Source organism: Neolamprologus multifasciatus, chromosome 14, assembly GCF_963576455.1.
Source record: "Neolamprologus multifasciatus chromosome 14, fNeoMul1.2, whole genome shotgun sequence".
Lineage (NCBI taxonomy): Eukaryota > Metazoa > Chordata > Actinopteri > Cichliformes > Cichlidae > Neolamprologus > Neolamprologus multifasciatus.
Genome location: NC_140452.1, coordinates 35345506 through 35357070, shown reverse-complemented (window position 1 = coordinate 35357070; position 11565 = coordinate 35345506). Strand labels below are relative to the sequence as shown.

General features: G+C 43.7%; 1 protein-coding gene across 1 annotated transcript; it reads right to left on the bottom strand.

Moving 5' to 3' along the window:
• Nucleotides 1-7: 7 nt before the first annotated feature.
• LOC146504515 (uncharacterized) lies at nucleotides 8-8762 on the bottom strand. Its single transcript, XM_085130835.1, has 2 exons — nucleotides 3607-8762; nucleotides 8-3301 (listed from the first exon to the last, which is right to left on the bottom strand). The coding sequence occupies exon 1, from the start codon at nucleotides 6261-6263 to the stop codon at nucleotides 4116-4118; it is 2148 nt and encodes a 715-aa protein (XP_084986961.1). The 5' UTR covers nucleotides 6264-8762; the 3' UTR covers nucleotides 8-3301; nucleotides 3607-4115.
• Between the last annotated feature and the right edge of the window lie 2803 nt (nucleotides 8763-11565).

Here is an 11565-nt window from a genome sequence, read left to right as displayed (position 1 = left end):
GAATGTGTTCATGTCACTTCCTCACAGCAAACAGATGTTATTATTTATTGTTGTCTACTATTTTTGGTGTTAAGGGAAATACAGGCCCTCCTGGGTTAGAGATGTAATTGCCTCAGTGTATTTTTAGTATTGTTTTTAACCATATCCCTTAGTGATTGAGTTTTATTTTAGAAAAAGTCCATTTATGTTTGTTGACCAGTCTAAAAACTGATTATTTCTTTCAATGTATGAAAAGGAATGAGTGTTTCAAATTCATTCCATGCTTGTTTGAAAGAAACATGTCGTCCCGACATTATACCAACAAGTCTATATTCTCTTGTAGTCAGGACATCAACAGTAGAGTGAACCAATGTCCTCAATTCTGTGGGTTTAACACCTGTTTCACCACAGTCCATCACTGGTGACTGAAGACAAAGTCTATAACCAGTCCATATGTGAGTCTTCACAAAGTCTATTGTCTATGGTTATAATCCACAGATGGGGATCATGTCTTTTTCTTGATGACAGTCTGTAAGTACAGTTCTCAAGTCATCAGTGAAAAAGTGTTAACCTACATTTGCTGGATTCCATACACTCCAATGGGCTGGGTGCAGTATGACTGCACAGCTGGAAACCATGGAACCAGGCCTGGGTACACAGGAAGCAGTTGCGGTGCTGGCTGAACACTGTAGCAAGATGGGGTGCCCAGTTGGTCATACGTCATCCATCTTGGCGGGTGTCTCTCTCGCTGTGGCCGCTGAGGTGTCTCCTCCTCAAGCCTCTCGAGTACAACAGGTGGAGGAGGGGCAGGTATGTCACCTGCAGTGGGCTCTGCCTCCTCACAAGTTGTCTCCACGACAGCTGGGTCAGGCGCCTCCAGATGGTCTCCAGCAAGAGGCTTTGGTCTTGGTGCAAGAGCAGGGACTGAAGCTGCGGGCTGAGATGTTACTGTGAGAAGTTCTTGTTCTGATGGCTGGGACGCAGGTTGAGGTGGTGCGTAATGACAGCGGTATTCATCAACACTGCCCTCATCATCAGAGTCTGGCACAACAGCGGCGGGTTTATCAGTCTTTTTCTGTTCATGTCTTGTACGATTATCTTTTTCAGGCACTTTTTCAAAAGGTAAGTGGTAGGGATGGGTATCGTTTAGGTTTTATCCGATACCGGTGCCAAACCGGTACTTTTGAAATGGTGCCGGTGCTTAAACGGTGCTCAAACCGGTGCTTAAAGAATGGAGAACACAAAATTGGTCCAAAAACCTCTCATGTTCAGCTGTTTTTTTTGTAAAAAGATAACAATGTTAGCCTTTTCTGCAGCTATGGGGCATATATGGTATTATTCTTGGCTGGAAGCAGTGCTTAAACAATGGAAAAAACACTAACTTTGTCCAAAAACCTCTCATGTTTAACTGTTTTCCACTTTTTCTTTGGGCATTTTAGCCTTTTTGGCCAGGGTGAAGGGAGCATCTGCCATCAAACAAGAAGACAGCCGCATGTAGCTATGATGATGTTTGCTAGTTCACCTGACGTGCATTAATGTAATAACGTGGTTAGCCTACTCAATGTAAATTACACACGAACAACATTAAGCTACTCACGCAGAGAAGAACGGCTGCTGCTGCCATCATTATCCGTCATCATTTCTGCTACACTGGCAGGGCTACGGCTACACCCGCAGTAGATGTGCACGGTGTGAGGTCTCGCAGCAAGCTATCAAATACGGCGCATTTCTCGGCTTTTAAAAAAACCCGCTATGCGTTACCAGGTGTTTCATCGGTTTTGAGGTGTTACCTCCTTTGCACAGTATCACAATATCAGCTTAAAGCACTTGTTGCAGGCTGCTTAGTTTGCATATTTTGCTGTGAAGTACAGCCAGACTTGAGCATTTTTAATCTGTAGCTCTGCTCTAAAAGAACGTATGTACCTGGGCCCGCCTACTATCCTCGGAAACGTAAAATGATTGGCTAGAATCTAAAGTGTATCACAGCTCAGGAAAAAAAAAAGCACCGAAATAAAACACCGAAATGTGCGCTGCTTTTCGGTCTGGTTACTACCGTTTGTGTCGGTACCCATCCCTAGTAAGTGGTCACATGACATAAGTAAGTTTCTGTGAAGCACTCTAGAGCGCCCTCTGCCTCTCTCCGGTCTTACCTCATAGATAGGGAGGTCAGGCCCCATTTGTCTGACTACTGTGTGAACAGTGTCCTCCGAATTGTCTCTCAGTTTCCCTGGGCCTCCTCTAGGTGTCAGGTTTTTGACCAGAACTCTCTCGCCAGGTTGTAACACAGAACTCCTTACTTTTGTGTCGTAGTGTCTTTTGCCCTTTTCAGCAGCTTCAACCGTCCAAACAGTAGGTAAAATGGGGAGTAGCCAGTGACTTCACAACGTGTGCAGTTATATGCATACATTAGCTTGTTGATAGATTCCTTCCAGTTTGACTTTTGTGTTGCAGTTAGCGTTCTAAGCATTTGCAACAATGTCCTGTTCATACGTTCAACTTCACCTTTCCCCATTGGGTGATAGGGTGTTGTCCTAGAACCGGCCATGCCACATAGTTTCTTGAGCTGACTGAATAGCTGATTTTCAAATTCACCTCCTTGGTCATGGTGAATGCGACAGGGGAAGCCAAACTTTAGGGCATAGTCATTGAATATCAGGTTTGCAGCAGTTTTGCCTGACTTTGAGGTGGTGGCATAGGCTTGGGCAAAACGTGTGAAGTGGTCAGTTATCACTAGATTATATTCATAACCGCCTTTGCATTTTTCAACATGGAGAAAGTCTATACACACCAGCTCAAAGGGCTGCGTAGTTACAATGTTTGTTAAAGGAGCTCTTGTTTCATGGCTGGGCTTTTTCTGCTTTACACAGGAACAAACGTTGGTCACATAATGCTCGATGTCTGCCTGCATGTGTGGCCAAAAGAAGCGTTCACGTATCAAAGACACTGTGCAATCAACACCTTGATGGCCCATATTATTGTGCAGCTCTTCAAGTACAGTCTTTTTGAACTGATCTGGCAGGACTAGCTGTTTCCGGGCAGAAGTCAGTCTGTACAAGATGCCATTGTTATCTAGTCTTAACTTGCCCCACTCTCTGAACAAGCATTTTGTCTTAGGGTCAAATGTTCTTAGCTCTTTGGGCAGTGGTTTTGAATCTGTCTGTTTACACTGTAATACAGGGCTTATAACAGGATCAGACTTTTGTGCTTCATTAAGCTGTTCTTTTGGTATGGGTGTGAATGTTGCTTCTGCTGGCTCACCTTCTGCTGTGACTGACATTGCTGCAGCTGAGAGTGTCCATGCGGCAGGTGTGTCTTTCTGTACCTGTGGGTGGCTGTAGCTCAGGTGGCAGAGCAGGTCAGCCACTAATCAGAAGGTCGGTGGTTCGATCCCAGGGTGCCTCCTGGCTGCATGCCAAATATCCTTGGGCAAGATACTAACCCCATATTTGCCTACTGGTGGTGGTGGCGCCTGTGTCCGGCAGCCTCGCCTCTGTCAGTGCGCCCCAGGGTAGCTGTGGCTACAATGTAGCTTGCCAGTGTGTGAATGGGTGAATGACTGAATGTAGTGTAAAGCGCTTTGGGGTCCTTAAGGACTAGAAAAGCGCTATACAAATGCAGGCCATTTACCTCAATGGCCTGGATAGCAGCTGCGATAGTGTCTGGTGGCACTTCCTCAGAGCAGTCTCTCATTAAGGTTTCTACATCAAGTGGCATTCTTGATAAAGCATCTGCATCACTGTTTTCCTTCCCTGGTTTGTACTTAATGGTTAAGTGAAAATCAGCGAGCTCAGCAACCCATCTTGATGTGGTGGCATTCAGTTTGGCTGTTGACAGAATGTACGTTAGCGGGTTGTTGTTGCTATAGACAGTAAATGTTGGGGCATAGTACAAATAGTCTCTGAATTTGTCAGTGATAGCCTACTTCAGTGCTAAAAATTCTAGTTTTCCTGCATGGAAGTGGTAGTTTTTTTCAGCCACTGTTAGAGTACGGGAGCCATAAGCAATAACTCGCAGCTTACCATCTTGTCTCTGGTATAACACTGCGCCTAGCCCTTTGTGTGAGGCGTCTGTGTGTACGATGAACGGCTGTGTGAAATCTGGGAACCCCAGCACTGGTGGGTGGAGCAAACAGTCTATTAGTTCTTCAAGCTTTGATGCTGGCCAGTCCACACGATTTGTTTTGAGGAGGGCACAACTTGACTGGCTCTCTTTGGTCTTGCCCTTGGCCCTTTTGTGGTGTCTGAGTTCTCTGTGGTTTTGTCAGCTTTTAACAGTTCATACAAACAACCTGCTTTTCTGGAGAAGTCTTTTATGTATTGTCTGTAGTAGGAGAGAAGGCCTAACATTTTTCTGAGCTGACCAACATTTTGTGGTTTTATACCTTTGAGTGCTTTGACTGCTTCAAAGTCTGCAGGATCCACTTTACTGCCCTCTGCAGACACTATTCTGCCCAAATAGCGCACCTCAGACTTAAACATGTCACACTTACTTGGCTTAAGCTTTATACCAAAGCCTCTCAATCTCTGGAGCACTTTTCTCACGTCCTCCAAGTGATCTTTGAACGTTTTGCTGTAAAGTAATGTGTCATCCAGATAGGGGATGCAGATGTTTTTGCGCAGTCCATCCAGGCACTCTTCCATACAGCGCTGAAATGCTGCAGGGGCATTCATAAGTCCAAAGGGGATGCGAATCCACTCATATAATCCCCAGGGGGTCACAAAAGCAGTGAGTGGACGACTTTCTTCTGACATGAACCCCCGGTGGTACGCTTTCCCCTGATCTAGAAGCGAAAACCAGGAGTTTCCACCCAAACTGTCCACAATATCCTGGACGCGTGGGATGGGCTGGCGATCAGGATGGGTTTTCTGATTCAGGTCTCTGTAGTCTATGCACAGTCTTAGAGTACCATCTTTTTTTCTAACACATACGACTGGTGAGGAGTATGACGAGTCTGACTTCCTGACCCAGCCTTGTGCTATCAAATCATGCAGGTAACTTTTCATCTCTTGGTAGAGCGGCCGTGGCACAGACAGGTATGTGCGTTTGACTGGTTCGTTGTCTTTGAGTGATATGGTCATTTTCAGTTTTTCAATACAGCCTATATCATTGTCTGTTTTAGAGAAAGACTGGCATTCCTCTCTGAGCATCTGTTTCGCTAAAACTCTCTGCTCTTCACCCAGGTGGCTAAGATCTACAGGTGGGTCCCACTCTTCACTAGCGCTACACTGGCCTTGTGTATTTGTCTGGTTAAGAGTAGCTACAGATGTGGCTTTTTCAAACACCTGGGCAGGTAAAACAGCTGTAATAGTCTGAACCGAGCCAACTAATGTACGGCCTGGAATGACAATTTCATGGTCAGTTGGGTTAGAGACACCTAGTGTTATGACGGGTAAAGTACCCTTCTTAACTTTAACCAAAGTGTCATTGTCTGGCCACTGGGGGTTTAAGTCTGGCTCAAATATCATGACCATGTCTTGTTTAAATGGCCCTGCTGCTATACGACCCTCAACATGCATGTGGCTTTTTTTAGGTACAGTAATACAGTCTTTCTTTGTCATCACTTTGTACTCGTCAACTGCATCTGCACTAACAGCCTGTATAAAAGCTTTCACCTTGTGTCTTTTGAGGCTGGGAAATGCTTTTCTCACTGTGCTGTACAGTTTAGCTTGGTCAGTCTTATTCACAATGTATTCAATTACATTGTAGCCTATAATAGGGCATGTGAGCTGAAAACCTTTCATTACCAACATGGGGATGGTCAATTTCTCAGTTTGTTCAGTTCCGGAAACAAGTTGGAAGGTTGTCTCAACCCACCCAAGATATGGCATGTTGGTCCCATTTGCTGTGGTCAGGGTGAGTTCAGATGTGTCCATAATATCTGCTACATCTCTCAGCTCTGTGTGTGGCAGATAGTCCTTTTTCCACTTCTCATCGATGATTGATACCTGTGAGCCTGAGTCCCATAGAGCTTGAAGTCTGTTGCCGTCCAGGAAACACTCAACCAGACATTGCCTGCCCACCAGAGATGTGACTTTGTGAGGGGTGTTTACATGAGCTGACGGCAGTGGTACCTGAACAGTCTCATTGTCTTTGTTAGTCTTTAAGCCAGTGCATTGTCTCTTATGTTGTCTCCAGTGTTGTTTCGGGCATGTTCTTGAACAATAAAGTGGGTTTTTACATGCTGAACACTGTCTCATGCCTGACTTTTCTTGTTTACAGTTGGAGCAATGTTGGGACTTGTGGATGATGGGCATGGTTAACACTCGTCCCTCGGTGGTAACCATTGCTGGTTTAAATGTTTCTCTTTATATGGTCTCATACCTCTGCTTCTACATCCAGCCTGAAAGTGTTCTCTACTCCCACAGAGGTAGCAGTGGGTGCAGCGCTCGTTGACTCCATTCTGCTGGCAGATGTGGCACCTCCTCTCACGGCGGGCTGGACTACCTGTGAAGTGCTGTACAGGATACTGAGGGGGTGGTGGTCTTTGACGGGGGCCCTGGAAGCTATAATACTGCTGGTCCCTATCATACTGCATAACTGGTGGTGGGGCATATGACTGAGGACCAGGCACCGGCTGCTGTAGAGTCTCTTTAATCTGAGCTATCTCTGCACTGAGACCTTTCAGGGAGGCTACACCCGTCTTAAGCTCCGCTAACTCAGTTAAAAGCTCGGGTGGTATCTTAGCTTTAACTTCTTTCACAGGGTTCTTAGCCGGTGACACATCATCTGACTGCACTGCACTCACACTTGTAGCAGTCTGTGATGCTAAACATCTCTTCTTGTTTTTCCTTTCTGCCTCATTGGCACAAGCCATATTTAACCTCTCTAACAGGAGTTCATCAGGTGTCTTAGAGTCTAACAGGAGTGGCTGCATATCTATCCTGACACTGTCACTCTGGAAGCCTGTGAGTACGGTGTGCAAACACATACGCTGGACTAAAGCTGGGCCGTATTTGAGTCCTGACTCGGATTCTTGGGAGCAAATAAGACTTTCTGCTTTAGATCTAAAACTCTCATCAGGAAGCTTTGGGCAGTCTCTTTTGGGGTCTGTACCTCAGAGGCAAGTTGTTTATACAGTTCGGTGGCGCTCTTCTCCTGGAAATGGGAGCGCAGTATGCGGCGTAGAGTCGGAAGGGTGAGTTGAGCTTTTCCCTCCAAATAGCTGCGTAGTTGTAGACCTGGCAAGATAGCTCTGATGACAGCATCTACAATGTCAAGCTCTGAGTAGCCTCTGCTCAGTCCATTTTCGATCTGGTGAGCAAGACTGGAAAATGTCAGTTTATCTTTTTGACCTTGTTCGCCAATCTGGCCTGATATTTTGAAATCTTTCTGCCAGTAAGGGCTTGGTCGTTGGGGGGTACTTGACACAGATGAGTTAGGGACAAAACGATTACCTTGGGAGTGAGAAATAACCGCTGTGTTAACTGCATTAGCTGTCTCTGTTACCAGTGTGGTTGCAGTGTTTGGTTGCTCTCTGTGCCCTGAATCACCCCCTTCATTTGCATTTGGTTCAGTCTCAATAATCGTCTCTTTCATTACTTCAGCAATCTTATCATTAAGCAACAACAGTTCTGACATTCCTTCATCCTCAAGTACTGTTATATCTTCTCTCTCAATGTGTATTTGGATGTGTGTTAGCAGTGACAGTCGTGTTTTTCTGCTAACATCTATTTTCTCTGCAATGCCAAGGAACTCACAGATTGACACTAGTTGATCTTTGGACAGTGTGCATTTCACGCACAACCTCTTCTTGCAGCTCTTCCACCGAAGACATTGTGGCTGTAGGCAGGAAGAATTTTGCATGTACAGGTGACGCTGAGCTGAGTTGTTTTTGCAGCCCCTGATGATCTCTGGCTGGCCTCAGGAAACATGCGCTAAAACACAGCTACCAGTTCGCCTCGACAGCAACACTTTCCTCACTGCAGTCTGCCTGGGTTGTAGTGGGGGGATTTAGCTGGCTTGGACTGCAATGTGCAGATTGTGGACACCGGACATCTAAGCAGCTATCCCAGCGGTGCCTCCAAATGTTACACCCCTGAAAACAGGGGGAAAAGAATCACGAGAGTGATTATAACTTGCGTCTCTCATGCAGTCGTTTATTGCAGTGAGGAGAACGCGCGAAAGCCCCCTAGTGGAGAATAGAGACACTACAAATCGATCCCAGAAAAAGCTTACTAGCGGATCAGAGATGTATAGATTGCAGTTCTCTTAAATAACATGAAAGCCATTAATATAACGTGAAAAAAATAAACTCTTAACCATTTTCTTACCATATTTACCTTATTTTGTCCTTATATCAACTGATATGAATTAGTATTAACTGAACAGTTTTATATGCAGTAGTCCTTCAACCTGTCACATGATGACCCGGCTGATGGGGTCTGTTACTTAATTATGGGGGTGTGTTGGTTAATCTGGAGGGTCTACTGCTTACATTCTGCAATGCCGACGTTTTGCCTACGAGAGGAGGGAGGAAATAAACCTTTTTTTCTGTCTTTTGAGGAATGCTGGAGATGAATCTGGTTGAGCGCCCAACCTCAGACTGCTCATATGATTTCGCCATAGAGTTTGACTTGGCCTTGGTGGAAATCTGAGGTAGCGGGGTGTGCTTTGCCCTCACCTTAAGTGTCAGTTGTTTATTTTCTTCTACAAGGCTGCTGTTCTTATCCTCATATACAGAAAGGATTCGCTGTGTTGTTACTAACTGCTTTTTGAGGTCGCGATTTTCCCACTCACATCTGTGGAGTTTCTGTATGGCATCTTTGTTTTGAAGTGCAACCTCCTGATTCAGCGTTGACGTAGTTCTTTAATTTCTTTGTCCTTTTCTGTGACCAGCTGTTTATATTTGCATAACAGGCGGTCCCGGCGGTGCTGTTCAAATACTAATGTGTGACTGGACATGTGTATTTCTCTTTTAGCGTTAAGTCTGTTTGTTTGCCACTGCGAGAAGATTTTTTCCTGCGTTTTTGCAGCGTATTTGTCCAGCTCAATGGCAACCTTTAAGGAATTCTCCTCACGCAGGTCCTTTACCTGCTCCGTCAGACGGTTAATTTCCTGTTTTTGTCCTTCAATTGTTTGTCTTTGAATTGAACTCATTTGAATTTCAGTTTCCAGCTCTTTTATGTTTTGTTGCTGCTGAAACACAATTTCTTTGTAGTGTGTGAGCTCTTTGTCCACCTTTTCTTTGTCTGCCAAAATCTGGACCAGCCTTTTCTTAACTACGTTGCGCTCCTTGTCAACACAGGCAAGTTGTTTGGCCTGTGCCGTCTGCGCTTCTGCCTGCTTTTGTTTGATGAGCTCCAGTTTATTTTTCACAGCAAAATACCTGGTCTGATACTTGGATAGCTCTGCTTGAATCATTTCTCGTTCACTATTCTTTTGTTCTGCGTCTTTTGTCAGTGACTCTATGGTGTCCTTACATTGACTGATCACGGTCTTAGCCTCAGATAACTCCTTATTAAGTTTTTCATGCTGAGGCCAAAACTCATCGTGCGTCATCTGTATTTTTAGTCTGTGTTCTGTTTCTTTCAGAGCATTTCTCAGACTGACAATCTCATGATCTTGGGATGTCATTTTCTTGAAGGATTCCCGCCACTCACTTTCAAGTTTGGCTATTTGTTCATTTTTCATCTGCAGGACTTTCTCCAGGTGTTGCATGTTAGAAAGCTGCTTTGAGGCTTCCTTTGAGGCTTCCTTTGTCTGACTTTCTATTTCCTCTCGTTTTTCTTTTAACTGTTTTACTAGTTTTTTATTATCCAAGTCCTTTCCCAAAAGCAAATCTGACAGTTCATTATTTTTCATTATCAATGTGTTTTTCTCCATAATGACCCTGTCCTTTTGCTCTTCAAAATCCTCTGCTTTTTTTTGCCATGTTTTAATTTCAGCTTTTAATTTCTCTTCTTGTGCCTCCACTGTTTTAAGTCTGTCTCTACATTGAAACAGCGTGCTAGCCTCTACAAGATATTCTGATGTCGTTTTTTCAAAGTTGGCCCTCTCTTCTTTGAGCTGGTCCTGGACTCTAAGCTCATTTTTTATCTGTTCTTCTTTTTCCTTCAGTTCTTTTACTTTTAGTTTTTTTTCAGTGGTCACCTGCTTTAATTCTTGCTTCAGGGCCTCATTTTCTTTGCTCAGTCTATTGACTTTTCCTTGAAGACGAGACAGAAATTCCACATCTTTTTCTTTCTGCTCCCGTCTCTTTTTTTCAGTGGCATGTTTCCTTTCCAGGTCTTTGCATCTCTTTTGAAGGTCCAGGATTTTTTTCTCATATTTCTCTGATCCTGCGGCCTTCATCTCACATTGAGCCATACGTTTTCTTATTTGGTCTATTTCTGAGAGATGGGCGCGAGCTTCCTGTTTAAGCCTCGAAATATCATCCATTTGTTGTTTACACACCTTAACTGATATTGTCTTCTGCTGTTCCTTGTTCTCAGCTATGAGGCGTTTTTTTTTTCTTAATTTTTCAAGTTGCTTATGCTGTAATTCTAGTGTGGCAGCCTTTTTTAAATGAATGTATTTAATTTGTATTTATATTGTTTGCGCAAAGTTATCAAGTGCAACTAGTTATCTACTCAACTAGGTAATGTGGGTTCCAAATGGAAACTCAAACTAAAAAGCTAGTGTAGTGCTTACAGTTTCTGTCTACATGGGGTGCATTTGTGGGTTTTCTTGAAACCTGACTCCGCCCCCTACAGCTGTCTTCAAAGGCAATTCTGTGATGTCACAAATGGCTTTGAAGAAGAAAAACATTAATGCTGTTTTTCTTGACTCTTATGGTAAGTGTCCTTTTTGCTCTTCTGTTCTTAATTAGTGTGAATGCTATAAAAGCATTCAAACCCCGTTAGATTCCTCTTCTTTTGGACATGACTGCTTGTATTTTTCTCATTTTTAACATTTATATTTTTAAATTTATTCAACTTTATTCAACAAAAATTTCCCATGTATTTCAATGGGGAGACCCTTCAAATTCTCCTTCAACTCACTCCTCTTTCAACTCTAACTACTTCCACATACATTGACGTAGAGCCACCATTCAAACTTTAAAACGCAGACAAGACATTCAACTATTCAACTTGTATTTATCTTTTCAATGTCTATTATACTTTTTCTTCAGTTCCAGTTTAAGTTTCATCCTTTTTTTCAGCCGTTTCAGAGTTTATAATGGGTGTGTATGGGACGGAATGTTGGCGTTAGAGTGAGACAGCTCAACTGCTAGAGTGAGAGGAGGGGAGGAAATTAATCTTAAAAATTTTTCTTAAAACTGCTGCTGTGTCTGCAGTGTTTGCTCTACAGGTATGATTTTACCCTCAAAATGTAGCCATCGCCGTCCTCTTTCATCCAATGTGTTTATTATTGTAATAGGTGTTATGGTTCTGTCATAAATGTCACCAATGCACAGCCTCCTCCCTCCAACTCTTCCATAGACTCTAATGTTAAAATGGCTCAGAAGGTTCGTTTGAAAATCAGAAGAGCAGGCTGTCTTTACACTGTCACCACGTCCATATAATAAACTCCACAGGCATGAAAACTGAGAATTCAGTAGACTAGATATTGCTCCCACTCACAGTGAAAGAATTTTGTCAATATGAC